General features: G+C 50.4%; 1 protein-coding gene across 2 annotated transcripts; it reads right to left on the bottom strand.

The window, feature by feature from the left end:
- Nucleotides 1-9: 9 nt before the first annotated feature.
- Nucleotides 10-19,807, bottom strand: LOC146428400 (protein RCC2-like). Of its 2 annotated transcripts, none has more exons than XM_085080252.1 (15): nucleotides 19,701-19,807; nucleotides 19,342-19,416; nucleotides 17,478-17,791; nucleotides 16,292-16,385; nucleotides 13,909-14,052; nucleotides 11,225-11,356; nucleotides 9,716-9,804; nucleotides 8,907-9,021; nucleotides 5,426-5,592; nucleotides 4,689-4,869; nucleotides 3,401-3,506; nucleotides 3,217-3,289; nucleotides 2,558-2,635; nucleotides 1,631-1,779; nucleotides 10-1,532 (listed from the first exon to the last, which is right to left on the bottom strand). In XM_085080252.1, the coding sequence occupies exons 3-14, from the start codon at nucleotides 17,787-17,789 to the stop codon at nucleotides 1,675-1,677; spliced, it is 1,596 nt and encodes a 531-aa protein (XP_084936378.1). In that variant the 5' UTR covers nucleotides 17,790-17,791; nucleotides 19,342-19,416; nucleotides 19,701-19,807; the 3' UTR covers nucleotides 10-1,532; nucleotides 1,631-1,674. The 2 variants fall into 2 exon arrangements, with proteins under 2 accessions (XP_084936378.1, XP_084936380.1); XM_085080254.1 differs by lacking the exon at nucleotides 19,701-19,807 and adding an exon at nucleotides 19,577-19,689.
- Between the last annotated feature and the right edge of the window lie 1,791 nt (nucleotides 19,808-21,598).

A 21,598-nucleotide genomic window follows, 5' to 3' on the forward strand; every position in this document is an offset into this window, starting at 1 on the left:
TTAACGACCTCGATTAATTAAAGTTTTACTCCAAGAAATACAAAACCCCCCCTGCTCCCCTCCCTCCGGCTGCTCCATCCCAGATCCTTCCCATTCCCGGGAATTTGGGAATTCGGGAAGGTGGGAATTCCCCCCGAGGCCTTTTGGGGTCAGGGTGGGGTTTTGGTGATTCCCCACCCCAAAAAACATCCTAAATATTGCTACACAAGCGGAATGTGGGATTTTCCAGCCGCTGGAGATTCCCTCTGCAAAATCCCTGGAAAAAACATCCCCCGATCCCAAAAAAATGACCCCAAAACCCCTTGATTAGTGCCAACCCCCCGGGAAGGAGCCAAAATCCACGGAAATATCTCAAAGAATGCAAAAAAACAGCCCAGAAAGGATCTAAAATCCATGGAAAAATCCCAAAGGATCCTGAAAAACAGTTGAAAGGGAGCGGGAAGGACTGAAAATCCATGGAAAAATCCTGAAGAATCCCAAAAAACAGCCCAAAAGGGGTGGGAAGGACTGAAAATCCATGGAAAAATCCCGAGGAATCCCTAAAAAGAGCCCAAAGGGAGTGGGAGTGACGGAAAATCCATGGAAAAATCCCAAAAAAATCCAAAAAACAGCCTAAAGGGAGTGGAAGGAACAAAAATCCATGGAGAAATCCCAAAGAATCCCAAAAAAACGGCCCAGAGGGAGGGGGAATTCCCCGAGTGCCACTCAGGGAGAAAGCGGGAAAGACCAAAAATCCATGGAAAAACCCCAAAGAATCCCCAAAAACAGCCTAAAGGGAGCGGGAAGGACCATGGAGAAATCCCAAAGAATCCCAAAGGGCCCCGAGGGAGCGGGAATTCCGCGGGGAGGCAGAGCCGGGCTCTGCTCCGCAAGGCACCTCGATTTTCCAGCACAGTGACCTGGCAGGGAAGCAGGGAACGGGAATTCGGGAATTGTTCGGGAATTCCGGCTGATCCCAGGTCCGTGGGGAGGAGGAGGAAGTCAGAATTCCCAGGAAAAACAAACCCCTTGGACTCCCCTCGCGATCCCTGAGATGTCCCCGGGGTGGGACAGAGGGGAGGGGAGTCTGGGAATGCTGGGGATGGGATCGGCATGGATCCGGGCGGGAGAGGGGAAATCCCGGGAATTCTAGCACCCAAAAGAGGGAAAACCGGCAAAGAACGGGAATGTCGGCGGGGAAAGGGTTTGCGGTTAGGGATTGTGAATCCCTGAATCCCAGGATGGATCAGATCCACGGGGTGATCCCAACCTGCGGCTGGGATGGAGGGAAAACGGGGAGAAAATGAGGGAAAATGGGGAAAAAACGAGGGAAAACACCAGGAAAAATGGCGGGAAAATGGGAAAAAACGAGGGAAAACAGCGGGAAAACGCTAAATCCCAAAAATTCCAGCGAAGAGACCGTGGATCCCAAGGGTGGGATGTGCTGGATGATCCTGGGAACTCCGGAAGGTGGGAAGGGGACAGGAATGGCAGCTGGGGCGGAAATGTGGGATTGGGGTCATTGGGATTGGGATCGTCAGGATCATCGGGGTTGGGATCGCTGAATCACTAGGATCACTGGGATCACTGGGATCATCGGGATCACTGGGATCATTGGGATCATTGGGATCACTGGGATCACTGGGATCACTGGGATCACTGGGATCATTGGGATCATTGGGATCTCTGGGGCCCTCAGAGGGTGCGCGGGTTGTACTCCGGGAGTTTCCGCAGCTTCTCCTGCTCTGCTTCCGACTCATCCCGAGCGATCACCAGGGAGTGGGAATAACCCATGGCAACCTGCAACGGGAACGGGAATGGGATTGGGGATGGGATGATGGGATAATGGGATGGGGATGGGATTGGGAATGGCCCATGGGGCTGGCAATGGGGCTCAGGTGTCACTGGGAACATTCCCAGGATCCCTCCAGCCTGCTCAGACCCAGGAATGTTGGAAAACCCCATGGATGGGACGAGCTCTGTAGGGCCTCAGCCACCATTGCCTCCCAACCCCAATCCCTGTAGGATCGCTGTCCATTCCTGACCCCAACCCCCATGGGATTTCCGCTCGTTCTCAACCCCAATCCCTGTGAGATTTCTGCTCCCTCCCAACCCCAATCTCTGTGGGATCCCCGCTCGTTCCCAACCCCAATTCCTGTAGGATCGCTGTCTATTCCCAACCCCAATCCCTGTAGGATCCCCAATCCCTCCAGACCCCAATCTCTATAGGATCCATGTTCCTGACCCCAATCCCTGTGGGATTTCACCTTATTCCCTGACCCCAATCCCTATGGGATCCCTGTTCCTGACTCCATTCCCTGTAGGATTTCCACTCACTCCTCACCCCATTCCCTGTAGGATCCCCATTCATTCCCGATCCCAATCCCTGTAGAATCCTCATTCCCTCCCTGACACAAATCCCTGTAGAATTTCCGCTCACTCCCAACCCCAATCCCTGTAGGATTCCCATTCCCTCCCTGACCCCAATCCCTGTAGGATTCCCATTCCCTCCCTGACCCCAATCCCTGTAGGATCCCTGTTCATTCCTGACCCCAATCCCTGTAGGATCTCCACTCACCTGCTCAGTGTAGATCCCATCCAGGGTTTTCACCTCCTGTGCGGCCGTGGAGGATTTGGGTTTGTGGTCACCATAGCCCTGCGGGAACATCCCGTGGGATCTGGGGTCACTTGAGGGATTTGGGGTCACTTGGGGCATTTGGAGTGTTGGCTTGGGGAGGGTTTGGGGTGTTGGTTTAGGGGATTTGGGGTTGATTTGGGGTCACTCTGAAGGATTTAGGGTCACTCTGTGGTATTTGTGGTCACTTTGATGTATTTGGGGTCACACTGGGTATCTGGGGTCACTCCACAATATTTGGGTTGTCCCTTTGGGGGGGTTTGAGGTCAGTTTGGGGGATTTGAGGTCACTTTGGGTATTTGGGGTCAGTTTGGATATTTAGGGTCACTCTGGGGTAATTGGGGTCAGTTTGGTTATCTGGGGTTATTCTGGGGTATTTAGGGTCACTTTTGGCATTTGTGGTCAGTTTGGGTATTTAGGGTCACTCTGAGGTATTTGAGGTCAGTTTGTGGGATTTGGGGTCAGTTTGGGGCATTGGTTTGGGGTATTTGGGGTCCCTTTGGGCTCACTGTGGGCTGTTTGGGGTCACTCTGGGGTATTTAGGGTTGCTCTGGGCTGTTTGGGGTCCTTTTGGGGTCACTCTGGTCAGCTTGGGGTCTCACCAGCTCCCCGAAGGTGGGCGAGGGTCCCCAGCTGATTGTGCTCTCGTCTGCGGCCACGATGATGGAGCTCTTGCTGCGGGAATTCCGGATATTTGGGATCATTTGGGATCCCATCACCCTGAATTCCCAAACCCCAGGAATTCGGGACATTCAGGATATTGGGGATATTTGGGCTCAGACTCACCCGCAGGCCAGGCTCCGGATTTTCCAGCCGCACAGATCCTGCACAGCTTTGGGATACATGGTGGATTCCCGGGAGGTGTTGGTGGCTCCCCAGAAGAACAAACCTCCTGCAAGGAATTCCCAAATCCCAAATCCTGGCAACCCTGTCAGGCTGTGTCCCCATCCCCCAGCATTCCCAAATCCCAAATCCATCCCCCAATCCCATGATTCCTACCCATCCAATCCCAAATCTATTCCCCAATCCTGGGATCCTGGGAATCGCATCTGTCCAATCCCAAATCCATTCCCCAAACCCAAACCCAATTCCAAATCCATTCCCCAATCCCAGGATTCCCACCCATGCAATCCCAAATCCATTCCCAAGTCCTAGGATTCCCGCCTGTCCAATCCCAAATCCATTCCCAAATCCCAGGATCCCTGGGAATCCCATGTGCAACACCATGTTCCCCCCACCCTGACATTCCCAATCCTGGGATTACCATCTGTCCAATCCCAAACCCAATGCCAAATCCAATCCCAAATCCCAAACCCAGAGATTCCCAGAACTCCCACTGCTCTCACTGATGGCAGAGGAGCAGGTGTATCCCATGTAGAGCTGGGAAGCTCTAGCCATGTCCCTCTCCCCAGCATTCCCAAATCCATTCCCAAATCTAATCCCAAACCCATTCCCAAATCCCGGAATTCCCACCGCTCTCGCTGATGGCGAAGGAGCAGCTGTATCCTGTGGAAATCTGGGAAGCTCCAGCTGTGTCCTCATCCCCAGTATTCCCAAACCCAATCCCAAATCCAGTCCCAAACCCATTCCCAAATCCCAAACCCATTCCCAAATCCCAGGATTCCTGGAATTCCCGGACTCTCACTGCTCTTGCTGATGGCAAAGGAGCAGGTGTATCCCACGGAGATCTACACAGCTCCAGCCATGTCCCTCTCCCCAGCATTCCCAAACCCAATCCCAGACCCATTCCCAAATCCCAGAACTCTGACCGCTCTTGCTGACAGCAAAGGAGCAGGTGTATCTGGCGTAGATCTGCAAAGCTCCAGCCATGTCCCCATCCCCAGTATTCCCAAATCCCATCCCAAACCCATTCCCAAACCCCAAAACTCATTTCCAAATCTGGGATGCTGGGAATTCCTACCGCTCTTGCTGACGGCAAAGGAGCAGGTGTATCCGGCGTAGATCTGCACAGCTCTAGCCATGTCCTTCTCCCCAGCATTCCCAAACCCTGGGATCCCCCATCCAATCCCAAACCCAATCCTGAATTCCCCAATCCCAAATCCTGGACTCTGACCGCTCTCGCTGACGGCGAAGGAGCAGGTGTATCCGGCGTAGATCTGCACAGCTCCGCGGCCCGGGAAGTCGAAGAGCTTCACCAGCCGCGGCACCAACTCGTCCTTCTGCTCCGCGTGGCCCAGGCGGCCATAGCCCCCGAACCCCCAGGAGAACACGCGCTTCTGGGAGTCCAGAACCAGCTGGGATACAGGGAATGGGGAATAGGATTGAGAATGGGATCATCCATAGCCACCAAACCCCCAGGGAATCCAGAACCAGCTGGGAGATGGGAATGAGAAATGGGATCGGGAATGGGACTGGGATCATCCATAGTCACTGAATCCCCAGGAAAACACGTGCTTCTGGGAATCCAGAGCCAGCTGGGAGATGGGAATGAGGATTGGGATCAGGATCAGGATTGGGATCAGCCATAGCCACTGAACCCCCAGGAAAACACATTTTTGGGAATGCAGCACCAGCTGGGAGACACGGAATGAGGAATGGGATCGGGATTTGGCTTGGGATCAAGGCCAAGTGCATCCTGCTGGGGTTTATCCTTAGGGAATCCTGGAATCTTGGGCTGGAGGGGAGCTCAGAGCTCATCCATTCCCACCCCCAGCCTGGCCGAGGGCAATTCCAGGGATCCACGGCTTCTCTGGAAATTCCATGTCAGGAATTCCACCCTCACAGGTGGGAATTCCTTCCCAAAATCCCATCCCATCCCATCCCATTCCCATTCCCATTCCCACCCCGTACCGTGTGGTTGGCCCCGCAGGCCACATCCCTGACCACCACGTTGGGCACAGGCAGCACCTGCCCGTCCTTGGTTCTCTCCACGAAGATGCCCACCCTGCGCGGCACCAGCTCGCAGTCGTACTCGATGCGCTGCGCCCGCGCGATGAACTTCCCGTCCGAGTTGTGCCCTGCAAAACACCAGGATATGGAGCTGATCCCATGGGAACTGTGCCCTGCAAAACACCGGGATATGGAGCTGATCCCATGGGAACTGTGCCCTGCAAAACACCGGGATATGGAGCTGATCCCATGGGAATTGTGTCCCGGAAAACACCGGGATATAGAGCTGATCCCATGGGAATTGTGCCCCGGAAAACACCGGGATATGGAGTTGATCCCATGGGAATTTTGTCCTGGAAAACACTGGGATATGGAGCTGATCCCATAAGAACTGTGCCCTGGAAAACACTAGGATATGGATCTGATCCCATGGGAATTGTGCCCTGGAAAACACCGGGATATGGAACTGATCCTGTAAGAATTGTGCCCTGGAAAACACCAGGATAGGGATCTGATCCCATGGGAATTGTGCCCTGGAAAACACTGGGATGGGGATTAGTCCTGCCACCCTGCACACCAGCATTCCTGCTGGAACCCCTGCTCCTCCTTGTGGGAATTATCCCCAACTCCCCCTGGAAAACACTGGGATATGATTCCGATCCCATTGGAATTGTGCCCTGGAAAACACCAGGATACGGATCCATCCTGCTGCATTTCTGCTGGAATCCCTGCTTCTCCTCATAGGAATCACTCCCAGCTCCCCCTGGTTCTCATTCCTGTGTTCCAGCCCTAAGTTCCTGATGGAAATCCTGTCGGAATTGTGCCCTGGAAAGCATTGAGATACAGATCCATCCTGATGCATTCCCCCTGGAACCCCTGTGTGGCTAGCACAGGTTTTTCCCATGAGAAGTTTTCTTGTGTTTTATAAATAAAGATAAAGTTTGGATGTTGTTGGAACAGTGTCCCAGAACTTGGGCAGTGCAAGCCTGGCCAATCAGGCCTGGGGGAAGGCTTCTGACCGACCAATCTGGGTGACTTTTGAGAACTCTATATATGTGATGAAATCAAAACAATAAAGGTCATTCCTTCTTGCCACTGAGAACTGATGCATTCATTACTCTGCTAGCTGCTCAACAACGACACCCCTGCTCCTCACGGGAATCATCCCCAGCTCCCTCTGGTTCCAATTCCTGTTTCCAGCCCTAAATTCCTGATGGAAATCCTCATCCTTAAGTGAGGATTCATCCCTAAATTCTTGCTGTGATCCTTCGTCCTTAGGTGCAGCCTGCGAGGATTTATCCAAAAATTCCCACTCCAGACCTTCATCCTTAAATGCAGCCAGCAATTCAGGATTTATCCCTAAATTCCCACGGCAAACTTTTGTCTTCAAATGCAAACTGCAAGGATTGACCCCGAAATTCCTGCTGCAAAGCCCAAGCCTTAAACTTCTGCTGGAATTCTTCATCCTGAAACGCAGACTGTGAGGATTTATCCCTAAATTCCTGCTGGAATTCTTCATCCCAAAATGCAGACTGTGAGGATTTATCCCTAAATTCCTGCTGGAATTCTTCATCCTGAAATGCAGGCTGTGAGGATTGATCCCTGAATCCCTGCTGTAAACCTTCATCCTTAAATGAAGGCTGGAAGGATTAATTCCTAAATTCCAGCTGCAAACCTTCATCCCAAAATGCAGACTGGGAGGATTGATCCCTAAATTCCTGCTGGAATTCTTCATCCCGAAATGCAGACTGCAAGGATTGATCCGTAAATTCCTGCTGCAAACCTCAGGATGAAGCCAAACATCCCGAATGCTTTGGTGGCTCAGACAGGGGGACTGAGGGAGGAGCTGTTCCCTTTTCCCTGATCCCAAACCTGCTCTGGATTGAAGGGATCATCCCAAACCAGCCCAGATTCCCTAAATTCAGCCCCGAATTCCAGCAGATGATCCCAAACCAGCCCAGATTCCAGGACATCATCCCAAATCAACCCCAAATTCCAGCGGATGATCCCAAACCTGCCCTGGATTGAAGGGGATCATCCCAAACCAGCCTGAATTCCCTAAATTCAGCCCCAAATTCCCTAAATTCAGCCCTGAATTCCCTAAATTCAGCCCCAAATTCCAGCGGATGATCCCAAACCAGACTCGGATTGAAGGGGATCATCCCAAACCAGCCCAGATTCCAGGGGATGATCCCAAATTCTAGGAGGTCATCCCAAAGAGCCCAAATTCCAGCAGCTCGTCCCAAACCAGCCCAAATTCCAGCAGATGATCCCAAATTCCAGCAAATCATCCCAAACCAGCCCAGATCTCAGCAGATCATCCTAAACCAGCCCAAATTCCAGTGGATGATCCCAAACCTGCCCGGATTCCAGGGGATGATCCCAAACCCCAACAGATAATCCCAACCTGGCCCAAATTCCAGCAGATCATCCCAAAGAGCCCAAATTCCTGTGGATGATCTGAGATTCCAGCAGATCATCCCAAATTCCAGCGGCTCATCCCAAACCAGCCCAGATCGCAGCGGCTTATCCCAAATTCCAGCAGATCATCCCAAACCAGCCCCAATTACCAGCAGATCATCCCAAATTCCAGAGGATGATCCCAAACCAGCCAAGATTCCAGTGGCTCATCCCAAATTCCAGCGGATTATCCCAAAGAGCCTAAATTCCAGCAGATGATCCCAAATTCTACCAAATCATCCCAAACCAGCCCAGATCCCAGTGGATAATCCCAAACCCCAATGGATCATCCCAAACCAGCCCAGATTCCAGCATCTGATCCCAAACTGCAATGGATCATCCCACACCAGCCCAAATTCCAGTGGATCATCCCAAATCCCAGCAGATCACCCCAAACAAGCCTAGATTGTAGCAGATGATCCCAAACCAGCCCAAACCCCAGCAGACAACCCCAAACACCAGCGGATGATCCCAAATCCCAGTGAATGATCCCAAACCCCAGCAGGTAATCCCAAACCCCAGCAGATGACCCCAAACCCTGGCGATGATCCCAAACCCCCGCAGACGATCCCAAACCGCAGCAGGTAATCCCAAATCCCAGCAGATGACCCCAAACCCCATCAGATGATCCCAAACACCATCAGACAATCCCAAACCTCAGCAGATGATCCCAAACCTCAGCAGACGATCCCAAACCCCAGCAGATAATCCCAAACCCCAGCAGATGATCCCAAACCCCAGCAGATGATCCCAAACCCCAGCAGATGATCCCAAACCCCAGAGGATGATCCCAAATCCCAGCAGATTATCCCAAACCCCAGCAGATGATCCCAAACCCCAGCAGGTAATCCCAAATCCCAGCAGATGACCCCAAACCCCAGCAGACAATCCCAAACCCCAGCAGATGACTCCAAACCCCAGCAGATAATCCCAAACCCCATCAGATGATCCCAAACCCCGGCGATGATCCCGAATCCCGTACCCAGCTGTCCATACTCGGGGCACCCGAAGGAGTAGAGGTTTCCCTTGCAGTCCATGATCATGCTGAACTCTGCCCCGCAGCCCAGCTTGGTGATCGGCTGCCCGTTGTACATGATCTGCGGGAAAAACGGGAAAACGGGATGGGAAAACCAGGAAAAGGGAAAATAACGGGAATTCCCGTGGGAAATCCCGCGAATCAGCAGGAATTTCATTGTCAAATGCTGGCTTTTCTGCTTTTCCTGGAAATGAATCCCTCATGGAGAGGGATGGTGGTGCATCCTGACGGATTTGTCAGGAAATTCCTTCCATGGAAAACCCCAAATCCACTGGTTTTCCACCCAGATCCACAGGGAAAACAGGGAATGGGATTGGGATGGAATTCTGATGGAATCCCAGGCAAAACAGGTGGATTTTGGGGCGATTTTCCCGGGATTTGGGGCAGAATTTCCCACTGTGGCTGGAAGTGAATCCCTCACTGAGAGGGATGTTGGTGCATTCTGAGGGATTTGTTAGGGAATTCTATCCATGGAAAAGCCCCAAACTGGCTGGTTTTCCACCCAGAACTGTGAAGAAAACAGGGAATGGGATCCCAGTGGAATTCCAAGCAAAAGGGGTGGATTTTGGGGCACAAGGGGTGGAATTTCCTGCCACGGCTGGAATCCCTCACTGAGAGGGATTTTGGTGCATCCCGACGGATTTTTTAGGCAATTCTGTCCATGGAAAAGCCCCAAACTGATTGGTTTCCCACCCGGATCCATGCAGAAATCAGGGAATGGGATGGGATGGATCTGATGGATTTGGGTTCCATACCTGTGTGGGGCTGGGCACAGCGTCAGTCTGGTTCCCCAGTCCCAGCTGCCCCATCTTGTTCTCCCCGAAGGCAAACACGGAGCCACTCTCTGCCAAAACATGGGATTGGGGAAAAAGGGGATTTAGGGGCAAAAGAGGTGGATTTAGGAGAGAAAGGCGAGGATTTTGGGGTGTTTTTCCCGGGATTGGGGGGTGGTTTTCCCAGGATTCAGGGCGGTTTCCCTGGGATTCAGGGCAAAAGGGGCATATTTTGGGGAATTTTTCCCCAATTTCAGGGCAGCTTTCCCAGATTTCGAGGCGGTTTTCCCAGATTTCAAGGCAGTTTTCTCAGATTTTGGGGTAGCTTTCCCCAATTTCAGCACGGCTTTCCCGGGATTTGGGGCAAAAGGGGCAGATTTTGGGGCTCTTTTTTTCCACAGTTTTCTCAGATTTCAGGGCAGCTTTCCCCAATTTCAGGTCGGTTGTCCCCGATTTTCAGGTCAGTTTTTCCAGATTTCAGTGCTCTTTTCCCTGATTTCAGAGCAGTTTTCCCAGATTTAAGGGCAATTTTCCCCAATTTCCATGCTGTTTTCCCAAATTTCAGGCCAGTTTCCCCCATTTCGGTTCTGTTTTCCCAGATTTCAGGGCAGTTTTCCCAGATTTCAGTGCTGGTTTTTTTTCCCACTTTCAGGTCAGTTTCCCCCCAATTTCAGTGTTGTTTTCCCCCATTTCGGAGCAGTTTTCCCAGATTTCAGTGCTGTTTTCCCCAATTTCCATGCTGTTTTCCCAAATTTCAGGCCAGTTTCCCCCATTTCAGTTCCATTTTCCCCTGATTTCAGGGCAGTTTTCCTCAATTTCAGTGCTGGTTTTTTTGCCTGCTTTCAGGTCAGTTTTCCCAGATTTCAGTGCTGTTTTTTCCAGATTTCAGGTCAGTTTTCCCAGATTTCAGTGCTGTTTTCCCCAATTTCCATGCTGTTTTCCCAAATTTCAGGTCAGTTTTCCCAGATTTCAGGTCAGTTTTCCCAGATTTCAGGTCAGTTTTCCCCCATTTCAGGTCAGTTTTCCCAGATTTCGGGGCATTTTTCCCCAGTTTCAGTGCTGTTTTCCCCAATTTCAGGGACGTTTTTCCCAGATTTCAGGTCAGTTTCCCCAGATTTTGGGGCATTTTTCCCCAATTTCAGGTCACTTTTCCCCCATTTCAGGTCAGTTTTCCCAGCTTTCAGGTCAGTTTTCCCTGATTTCACGTCAGTTTTCCCCAATTTCAGGTCAGTTTTCTCAAATTCCAATGCTGTTTTCCCAGATTTCAGGGTCAGTTTCCCCAGATTTCGGGGCATTTTTCCCCCATTTCAGGTCCCTTTTCCCCCATTTCAGGTCACTTTTCCCCCACTTCAGGTCAGTTTTCCCTGGTTTCAGGTCACTTTTCCCCCATTTCAGGTCACTTTTCCCCATTTCAGGTCCCTTTTCCCCCATTTCAGGTCCCTTTTCCCCCATTTCAGGTCCCTTTTCCCCGATCCCCGCCGGTTTCCGCACCGGTCAGGGCCAGGGTGTGGTTCCTGCCGCACGCTGCCGACACGATGCACTCGTTGCCCAGCACCTCGATGAGCTTGGGAGCTTCGACTCGCTTGGTGTCCCCATGGCCCAGCTGGCCCTTCTCGTTCCGCCCTGCAAATTCCCGGAAAATAATCCCACTAAATCCTGGATTAGCCCCCTCAGAAAGGACTTTGGGATCACCGCAGTGCCCAATTCCAATTCCCATATCCAGAATTCCCTGCATCCCTCCAGGGATGGAGACTCTGAACCCCCCTGGGCAGCCCTGAGAATTCCTGCTTTTTCTGGGAAGGATTTTACCCTAAACTCCCCCTGGCAGGCAGGAATTTTTCCCTAATTTTTCCCTGAATTCCCCCTGGCAGGAATTTCGCCCTAAATTCCCCTTGGCTTGAATTTTTCCCTAATTTTCCCCTAAATTCCCCCTGGTGCAAATTTTTCTCTAAATTTCCCCTGGCAGGAATTTTCCCCTAAACTCCTCCTGGCAGGAATTTTTCCCAAACTCCCCCTACAACGAATTTTTCCCTAAGCACATTCCCAGATCAATCCCCAATTCCCATGACAGATTTCTGGGCTCAATCCCACATTCCTGGCAGATTTCCAGGATCAATCCTAGATACCCAGGGGGATCTCCGGGATGAATCCCAGTAGAGGTTTTTGGGATCAATCCCACATTCCCAGGTGGATTTCCAGGCTGAATCCCAGAATGCCAAGGGGGATTTTTGGGATGAATCCTGGATTTCCAGGAGAGGTTTCTGGGATCAATCCCCCATTCCCAGCAGATTCCCAGGCTGAATCCCCCATTCTCGTCAGATTCCTGGATCAATCCTGCATTCCCAGTGGGATTTCCAGGCTCAATCCCACATTCCCAGCAGAGGTTTTCAGGCTCAATCCCACATTCCCAGGAGGGATTTCCAGAATAAATCCCAGATTTCCATGAGAGGTTTCCAGGATGAACCCCAGATTCCCAGTGGGGATTTCCAGGCTCAATTCCCCATTCCCATGACAGATTCCTGGACTCAATCCTGCATTCCCAGGACAGGTTTTCAGGATGAATCCCACATTCCCAGAGAGATTTTTAGTATAAATCCCACATTTCCAGGGGGAAATTTCCAGGATCAATCCTACATTCCCAGGACAGTTTTTTTGGGTTGAATCCTGTATTCCCAGGAGGGATTTCTGGGCTGAATCCCCCATTCCCAGGGGAAATTTCCAGGATCAATCCTACATTCCCGTGACACATTCCCAGCTCATTCCCCATTCCCATGTCAGAGTCCCAGCTCAATGCCCCATTCCCAGGACAGATTTTTGGGATGAATCCTGGATTTTCAGGACAGGTTTTCAGGATCAATCCCACATTCCCAGCAGATTTCCAGGGTCAATCCCACATTCCCAGAGGAGGTTTCTGCAATCAATCTCACATTCCCTGTAGAGGTTTTCAGGATCATTCCCAGCACACATTCCCAGCTCATTCCCACACTCCCATGACACATTCCCAGCTCAATCCCCCATTCCCAGGACAGATTCCCACACTCATTCCCCATTCCCATGACACATTCCCAGCTCAATCCCCCATTCCCAGGACAGATTCCCACACTCATTCCCCATTCCCATGACACATTCCCACACTCATTCCCCATTTCCATATCAATCCCCCATTCCCAGCACACATTCCCAGCTCAATCCCCCATTCCCAGGACAGATTCCCGGGATCAATCCCCCATTCCCATAACAGATTTCTAGGATGAATCCCCCATTCCTATGACACATTCCCAGCTCAATGCCCCATTCCCAGGACAGGATTTTGGGATCAATGCCCCATTCCCAGGACAGATTTTTGGGATCATTCCCCATTCCCAGCACACATTCCCAGCTCATTCCCCATTCCCAGCACACATTCCCAGTTCATTCCCACATTCCCATGACACATTCCCATATCAATCCCCCATTCCCAGCACAGATTTTTGGGGTCATCCCCCATTCCCAGCACACATTCCTGGGACAGATTTTTGGGCTCAATCTCCATTCCCAGCACACATTCCCATATCAATCCCCGTTCCCAGCACACATTCCCAGCTCATTCTCTGTTCCCAGCACACATTCCCAGGACAGATTTTTGGGCTCATTCCCCATTCCCAGCACCCATTCCCATATCAATCCCCGTTCCCAGCACCCATTCCCCGTTCCCAGCACCCATTCCCTGTTCCCAGCACCCATTCCCAGCACCCATTCCCATATCAATTCCCCATTCCCAGCACCCATTCCCAGCTCACTTCCCGTTCCCAGCACAGATTTTTGGGCTCATTCCCCATTCCCAGCACACATTCCCAGCTGCTCCCCCACTCCCAGCACCCATTCCCAGCTCATTCCCCATTCCCAGCACCCATTCCCATGTCAATCCCCATTCCCAGCACCCATTCCCAGCTCACTCCCCGTTCCCAGCACAGGTTTTTGGGCTCATTCCCCGTTCCCAGCACCCATTCCCAGCACAGGTTTTTGGGCTCATTCCCCGTTCCCAGCACCCATTCCCAGCACCCTTCCCCAGCTCATTCCCCATTCCCAGCACCCATTCCCATATCAATTCCCCATTCCCAGCACCCATCCCCAGCACAGATTTTGGGCTCATTCCCCATTCCCAGCACCCATTCCCAGGTGCTCCCCAGGCTCACCCCAGCTCCAGAGCCTGCCCTCGGCGGTGATGAGCAGGCTGTGGGCAGCGCAGGGCCCTGACACCACGCTGCGCACCGAGATCCCCGCCAGGCAGCCGTAGCGGTGAGGACCCCACAGGTTCTGCCCCAGGTTCCTGTAGGCCACTGGGAAAATGGGAAAACATGGGATTTGGGAATGCAGAGAGGGAATGGGGGAGAGGAGGGGAAAAGGGAGGAAAATGAATCCAGAAAAAGAGCTGAAATGCTGCCTGAGTGAAGGTGGGAAAGTGTGGCTTCTCCCCAAACAATTAATAAAATAAAGTAATAAAATTAGTAAACTAAAATAATAAATTAATCATAACCATAGAATAATAGAGGAGAAAATTAATTAATAACTCATTATTAGTAATAAATTGTAACTGTAAATGAAGCAAACATAAGCAGAGTTTTCATTCCGCTCTGCAGTAGATTTGGTGCAGCCCAAATTCTGGCCCAGATTAGGAGATGCAGCTGTGACTCCTCCCCCAGTTAATTAACCAATTAATAGATTTATTAATTCATAATTTAATGATTTATTAACTTATAAATTAATATCAATAAACTATAGACTACATAAATTAAATTAAATATACAAAACCTCTAACTAAAACTATAAAATTAACAGAAATAAATTAATAAAACTAAGAAAAGAACCACAAAGAAAAAAGGAAATAAATTAATGAACTCTAAATGAAGCAAAGACAAGCAGTGTCTTAGTTTTGCTTTGTAGCAGACCTGGTGCTCCCCAAATTCTGGCTCAAATGAAGATATAAAACTGGGACTCCTCCCCCAGTTAATTAATCAATTAATAAAATTAATTAAATAGAACCATGTAAAAAGGAGATAAATTAATGAACTATAAATGAAGCAAACACAAGCAGTGTCTTAGTTTTGCTCTGCAGCAGACCTGGTGCAGCCCAAATTGTGGCCCAGATTAGGAGATGCAGCTGTAACCCCTCCCCCAATTAATTAATCAATTAATAAATTTATCAATCCATAAATTAATTATATAATATATAATTTAAATTAAAAAGATAAAATTTATAATTGAAAATATAAAATGAATATAAATAAATGAATGAAATTAACAAAGGAATCACAAAGAAAGAAGGAAATAAATTAATTAACTATGAATGAACCGTAAATAACCAAGGCCTTTGTTTTGCTTTGCAGCACATCTGGTACCCCAAATTCTGGCCCAAATAAAGATTTAAAACTGGGACTCCCCTCTCAATTAATTAATTAATTAATTAAGTTAACAAATAGAACTATGGGAAAGGAAGGATATTAAATTATTTAACTGTAAATAAACCAAACACAAACAGTGTCTTCACTTTGCTTTGCAGCAGATCTGGTGACCCCAATTTCTGGCCCAAATGAAGATATAAACCTGTGATTCCTCCCCCAGTTAATTGAATTATATTTAATTAACTAAAATTAATAAAATGGGGGTGCAATGGGGAGATGCACGGAAAAAGAAAGATAAATTAATGAGCTATGAATGCATGGAAATGAAGCAGAGTCTGAATGATGCTTTGTTGGAGATCCTCTGCACCCCAAATTCTGCCCCAAAACAGGAGATGCAACTCTAAGTCCTCCTCAAGTTCATTAAAAAAAATTAATTAAAGATAAACACACAAATTAATTAAAGATTAATGCACAAAATTAAGGCAAATTAATGGAACATAAACACATCAACACCCAGCAGTTAATTTTTCCTTTGCAGGAATTTCAGGGCTCCCCAAATTCTGACCCAACTGCAAACAACCCCCTCCTAAAAGAGCTATTAATTAAACATCTAATTAAATATTTCTGCCTAGGAAAGGCAGGAAAATTAATTAAATGCATCAAAAAGAAGGGAGGTTTATTTTGTTTATTGGGCACGGGGTACACCCCAAGGTCTGGTTCAGTTTCTGCTCTGCCACTGTAATAAAAACTTTTCTCAGGTATTAATTAACAAAAATAACAACTAGATATGAACAACAATTCAATAGAAATTGTAATTAAATGTAAATAATTAAATGAAAATAAAAATAAACAGAAAAAATTAATTATAGGCAAAACAAATCAAGCTTTATGTCCTGGAGAACTGGGGCGCCCCAGATTTCACCCCATATCATGATATGTAAATGTAAAAAATTTAATTAATTAAGAAGAAATTAATGAATGAAAATTAATCAAAGATTTACACCTAAAAATAAGCAGGAAAATGAATGAGTGAATATCTCCATGCAGCTGAGCCAAGCTGGGTGTTGATGGAGGCAGAGCACACTGGGGTTACAATCACCTGCTTTACCCCCAAATATTAATTAATGAATGCCCCATTTTAATTACAGTTAACCCCAATTAGTTAACGAGGCCTTACCCTGCTGCTTAGGCACTTCCTTGCGGCCGATCAGGTCCCAGTTGGTGGCACCAAAAATGAGCAGCTGGCCCCGGCTCTTGGAGCCCTCGAGCTTCTGTGGGGACACAGCGCGTCAGGGACAGGGACAGGGATGGGGACAGAGACTGGGGACAGGGACAGGGATGGGGACAGGGACAGGGAGGGGACAGGGGACAGGGAGAGGGTCAGGGGACGGGGGGGGGGGGGGGGGGGGGGGGGGGTGGGGGGGGGGGGGGGGGGGTTGGGGGGGTGGGGGGGGGGTGGGGACAGGGATGGGGATGGGGACAGGGACAGGGAGGGGGACAGGGATTGGGGACAGGGTGGGGGGGTGGGGGTGGGGGTGGGGTGGGTTGGGTGGGTGGGGGTGGGTGGGTTGGGGGTGGGGGTGGGGGGATAGGGATGGGGTCAGGGGACAGGGATGGGGATGGAATGGGACAGGGATTGGGACAGGGATGGGACAGGGACATGGATGGGTAAGGGACTGGGACAAGCATTGGGGACAGGGACAAGGGACAGGGATGGGGATAAGGGACAGGGATGGGGTCAGGGATTAGGATAGGGACATAGGAAATGAGGGGACAGCAGGGGTGTGGGGGACATGGACTGGGGTCAGGGACAGCAATGGGACAGGGGTCAGGGTCAAGGACGGGACAGGGGATAGGGACAGGGTCAGTGATTGGGGACAGGGATACTGACACAGGGTCTGGGATGGGACAGGGACTGGGACAGGGATGGGGACAGGGACAAGACCGGGATTAAGCACAGGGATGGGGTCAGGGGTAGGGACAGGGACACAGACAGGGTCAGGGGACACAGGGTGGCCAACGGGGGTGCAATGGGGAGATGCAGGGGTACAGAGGGGTGCAGTGGGGCACAAAGGGGGTGCAGTGGGGCACAGGGGCATTGCAGGGGTGCACAGGGGATGCAGGGGGAAAATTAGGGTGTCTGAAGGGGGATCTAAAGGCGGCACAGTCAGGGCCTAGGGATCCTGTGGAGCAGGGGGGACAACAGCGGGTATAACAGGGGTACAGTCGGGGCCCAGGGGTGCCACGGGGCAGGGCTGGACAGTGCAGGATAACGGGGCACAGTCAGGGATCCCATGGGGCAGGGGAGGATAACGGGGCCCAGGGAGGCCCAGGGGTGCCGGTTCCCTCCCGCCCTCGCTCACGATGCGCTCCTTGCTGTGCTCGGGCTCGCAGATCACCACGCTCTGCCCGCGGGCCCCAGGCCCGCCCGCTCCGGGCCCCGCCGCCGCCGCCGCCGCCCCGCCGGGCCTGCCGGGCCTGCGAGCCCCCGGGCTGCCGTCCCGCGGCCGCCGCTCCCGGGGCGCCTCCTCCTCGCTGCTGCCGCCGCTGCTGCCGCCGCCGCTGGGCCGGGGCCGCCGCCTGCCGCCCGCCGGGCCCGGCCGCCTCCGCCCGCCGCCCGCAGCAGCGCCCGGGCCCGCGTCCCACGGCGGCCCCGCCGCCTTCCTGCGGGGCATGGCTGCGGGGCCCGGTCAGCACGGCGGGACCGGGACACCGGCGGGGAGCGGGGACGGGCGGGAGGGGAACGGGGAGAGCCGGGACACGGCTGAGGGGAACGGGAGAGCCGGGATGGAGGGTGAGGGGAATGTGGGGACAGCCGGGAGGGGTGAGGGGAGTATGGGGATAGCCGGGACACGGTGAGAGGAGTGGGGATGGGCGTGAGGGGAATATGGGGACAGCCGGGACAGGGGTGAGGGGAGTGGGGATACCCGGAATAGAGGGTGAGGGGAATGTGGGGACAGCCGGGACAGGGGTGAGGGAATGGGGTGATGGGGAAATGGGGTCACCCGAGGAGAGGGATGAGGGGAAATGGGGACACCCGGGATATGGGGTGAGGGGAAAAGGGGGCAGCCGGGACAGGGGGTGAGGGGAAATGGGGACACAGGACACGCGGGCTGTGGGGTGAGGGGGGCACACTGTGAGGGGAAATGGGGGACAGAGAGGGGACCCGCTGTGGGAACGGCGCCGAGGGGATGAGGCGACATGGGGGACACGGGGGGACAGGGGATGAGGGAACCTCGGTGAGGGAATATGAGGGGAAAAGGGATGGAGGACATGGAGGGGATTTGGGGGACACGGGGTGAGGGGAAATGGGGGATTTGGGGGAGCCGGCATGGGGGAGAGGGGACCCACCGTGAGGGGACATGGGGACACGGCGGGACAGGGGATCGGAGAGAGGGACCCCGGCTGGGGAAATGGGCAATTTGGGGGACATGGTCACGGGGACATGGGGGACAGGGGAGGAACGGGGGGATTTGGGGGGACTGGGGATGGGGGACAGGGGAGGACACGGGGGGATTTGGGGCACATGGAGGGAGGGCAGACAGGGGAGCGCCGGGCTGGGGGACATGGGGGTGAGGAGGGGCTGGAAAAGGGGTCAGGAAAAGGGGGTTCAAGGGGAGAAAGGGGGTGCCGGGGGTTTTGGGGTGACAGCAGCAGGACCCGCGGACAAAGCGCAGCCCCCTCCCCATAAAGGACAGCGGGGCACGGGGGCATTTTGGGGTTCCCTTTCCCTCCTCCCCACCCCAAAACCCCAAATCCCCAAACCCCCCCGTCCCGCAGCGATTTTTGGGGTTATTTCACAGCAATCTGGGGAAGGGGCACCCCAAAACCCGCCGGGGCTCTCCCCATCCCCATCCCGAACCCCCAAAACCCCAAATCCCCCCGCAGGCTCTCGGGGCGCTGCTCTCCCCCATCCCGCAGCGATTTTTGGGGTTATTTCACAGCAATTTGGGGAAGGGGCACCCCAAAACCCCCCGGGGCTCTCCCCATCCCCATCCCACCCCGTTCCCCCCGCATTCCCATTCCCATTTCCCGGGAACAATGGGATCTCTGTCTGCCCCCCTCGCACCACGTGGATCCGCCTGGGCTTTTTTTTTCCCCCTTTTTCTATTTTTTAATAAATCTTTTTCCCTCTCCTTCCCCCCCAAATCCTCTCCCCTTTCCCTCCTCCTCCTCCTCCCCCCCGATCCCACTTTCCCGACCCCCCCAAATCCCAAGATTCCAAACCTGCTTTTAGGGCGAAATGTTCACCATAAAGAAACCAACAACGCGGGGCCTTTGCACTATTTTTGGTGGCGGTTCCTGTTGCAGGAAAAGAAAAAAAAAAAAAAAAAAAAAAGGTAATTTTCGCGCTGCTTCTCGCTTTTTTTTCTCGCTTTTTTTTTTTCCTCGCTTTTTTTCCCCTCCTCTCGGATTTTTTTTTTTTTTTTCCCCCCTTTTTCCTGCCTCAAATCCCACCCACCGGGAATGGCAACGGGATCGTGGCGAGCGAATGGGACAATGCAAAACACAAACACATGGATGGGCAGGAAAAGGGGGAAAGGGAAGGGGAAAAAAAAAAGGGAAAGAAAAAAAAAAAAACCCACAAAAACGGTGCCTTGGAGAGGAAGAGGTTGAGGCGAGCAGCTCCATCTTTAGGGCTGGAAGACTCCGGGAAAATCCGGGATTTGGGAAGGAGCCAGGGATTCTCCTCCTCCTCCTCCTCCTGCTGCTCCCGCCCAGCCGGGACTTTTTTTTTTTTTTCCCTAATTTTTGGGGTTTTTTTTGTTTCGTTGTTTTGGGGATTTTTTTGGGTTTTTTTCCCCTTTTTTTGTTTGTTTGTTGGTGTGATTTTTGGGGTTTTTGGTGGTTTTTTCTTTTTCTTTTTTTCTTTTTCTTTTCTTTTTTTTCCCTTTTTTTTTTTTTGGAAGAGAAAATTTGGGAAATTGGGGAAATTTGGGAAGGGAATCCATTGGGGGAATTAGGAATTTAGGATTTGGGAAAGGTGAGTTGTTGGGTTTTTTTTTTTCTTTTTCTTTTTTTTCCCTTTTTTTTTTTTTTGGGAAGAGAAAATTTGGGAAATTGGGCAAATTTGGGAAGGGAATCCATTGGGGGAATTAGGAATGAATTTAGGATTTGGGAAAGGTGAGGGTTTTTTTTTTTTTTTCTTTTTTTCCCTTTTTTTTTTTTTTTTTTTTTTGGAAGAAAATTTGGGAAATTGGGAAATTTGGGAAGGGAATCCATTAGGAATTAGGAATTTAGGATTTGGGAAGGTGAGTAGTTGTTTTTTTTTCTTCTTTTTCCCTTTTTTTTTTTTTTTAGAAAAGAAAATTTGGGAAATTGGGGAAATTTGGGAAGGGAATCCATTAGGGGAATTAGGAATTTAGGATTTGGGAAAGGTGAGTTTTTTCCCAAGGAAAAATGGGTGTAGTGCATTTATTGCGTTGGCCGTAGGGAGGAAATTCAAGGATTTCAAAGGGTTTGTTCCCAATTGTGTGTTTTTGGTTTTTTTTTTTTTTTTTTTGAAAGGGTTTGTTCCCAAAAAATAAATACGTATTTTCAAGGATTTTTTTTTCTCCCCCAAATTATGTTCTTTTATTCCAAAGGGTTTCTTCCCAAACAATAAATGCACATTTTTAAGGATTTTTTTCTCCCCCAAAATTAAATTCTCTTACTCCAAAGGGTTTCTTCCCCAAAAATAAATGCACATTTTCAAGCATTTTTCCTCTCCTGAAGTTCTTTTATTTCAAAGGGTTTCTTCCCAATAAAGAAATGTGTATTTTCAAGGATTTATTTTTACTTCCCCAAATTAAATTAATTGATTTCAAAGGGTTTTTTTTCGCCCCAAAATTAAATTCACTTATTCCAAAAGGGTTTTTTTCCCCAAAAAATTAAATTTTCTGATTCCAAATGGGTTCCCCCCCAAAAAAAATAAAAGCATATTGAGCCAAAGATATTTTTCCCAACAAATTAAATCCACTTTTTCCAAGGATTTTTTTTTCCTCCCAAAATGAAATTCTCAAATTCCAAAGGATTTCATCCAAAATAAATCCACATTTAGCCAAAGATTTTTGTTTTTACTCCCAAACTTAAATTTGCTTTTTCCAAAAGATTTCTTCCCCAAAATAATAAATCCACATGAAGCCAAGGATTTCTTTCCTCCCAAATTAAATTCATTTATTCCAAAGTTTTTTTCCCCCCAAAAAATAAACCTCCACATTCCCAAACAGCTTTTGCCCCCAAATAAATTCCTTTATTCCAAAGGGTTTTTCCCCTCCAAAAAAAAATTTAAATGCACACATTGAAAAGTGGATTTTTCCTGAGAAATAAATGGAAATATTTCCTTCATTCCAAGTTTTCCACCCCAAAATCAAATGCACACTTTAAAAAGTGGATTTTTCCCAAGAAATAAATGGAAATATTCCCTTGATTCCAAGTATTACACCCAAAATAAAGTGGATTTTTCCCAGAAATAAATGGAAATATTCCCTTCATTCCAGGTTTT

This window comes from Lichenostomus cassidix, chromosome 21 (genome assembly GCF_008360975.1).
Source record: "Lichenostomus cassidix isolate B80296 chromosome 21, HeHo_3.0, whole genome shotgun sequence".
Lineage (NCBI taxonomy): Eukaryota > Metazoa > Chordata > Aves > Passeriformes > Meliphagidae > Lichenostomus > Lichenostomus cassidix.

Bases quoted from the DNA above. Each gene is read 5' to 3' on its own strand.
- LOC146428400 (XM_085080252.1), bottom strand. From the start codon at position 17,789: ATGCCCCGCAGGAAGGCGGCGGGGCCGCCGTGGGACGCGGGCCCGGGC. The intron at 9,805-11,224 runs GTGCGGAAACCG...ATGTTTTGGCAG, and splicing joins CCACACCCTGGCCCTGACCG to AGAGTGGCTCCGTGTTTGCC. The intron at 4,870-5,425 runs GTACGGGGTGGG...CCTGTATCCCAG, and splicing joins CCTGCGGGGCCAACCACACG to CTGGTTCTGGACTCCCAGAA.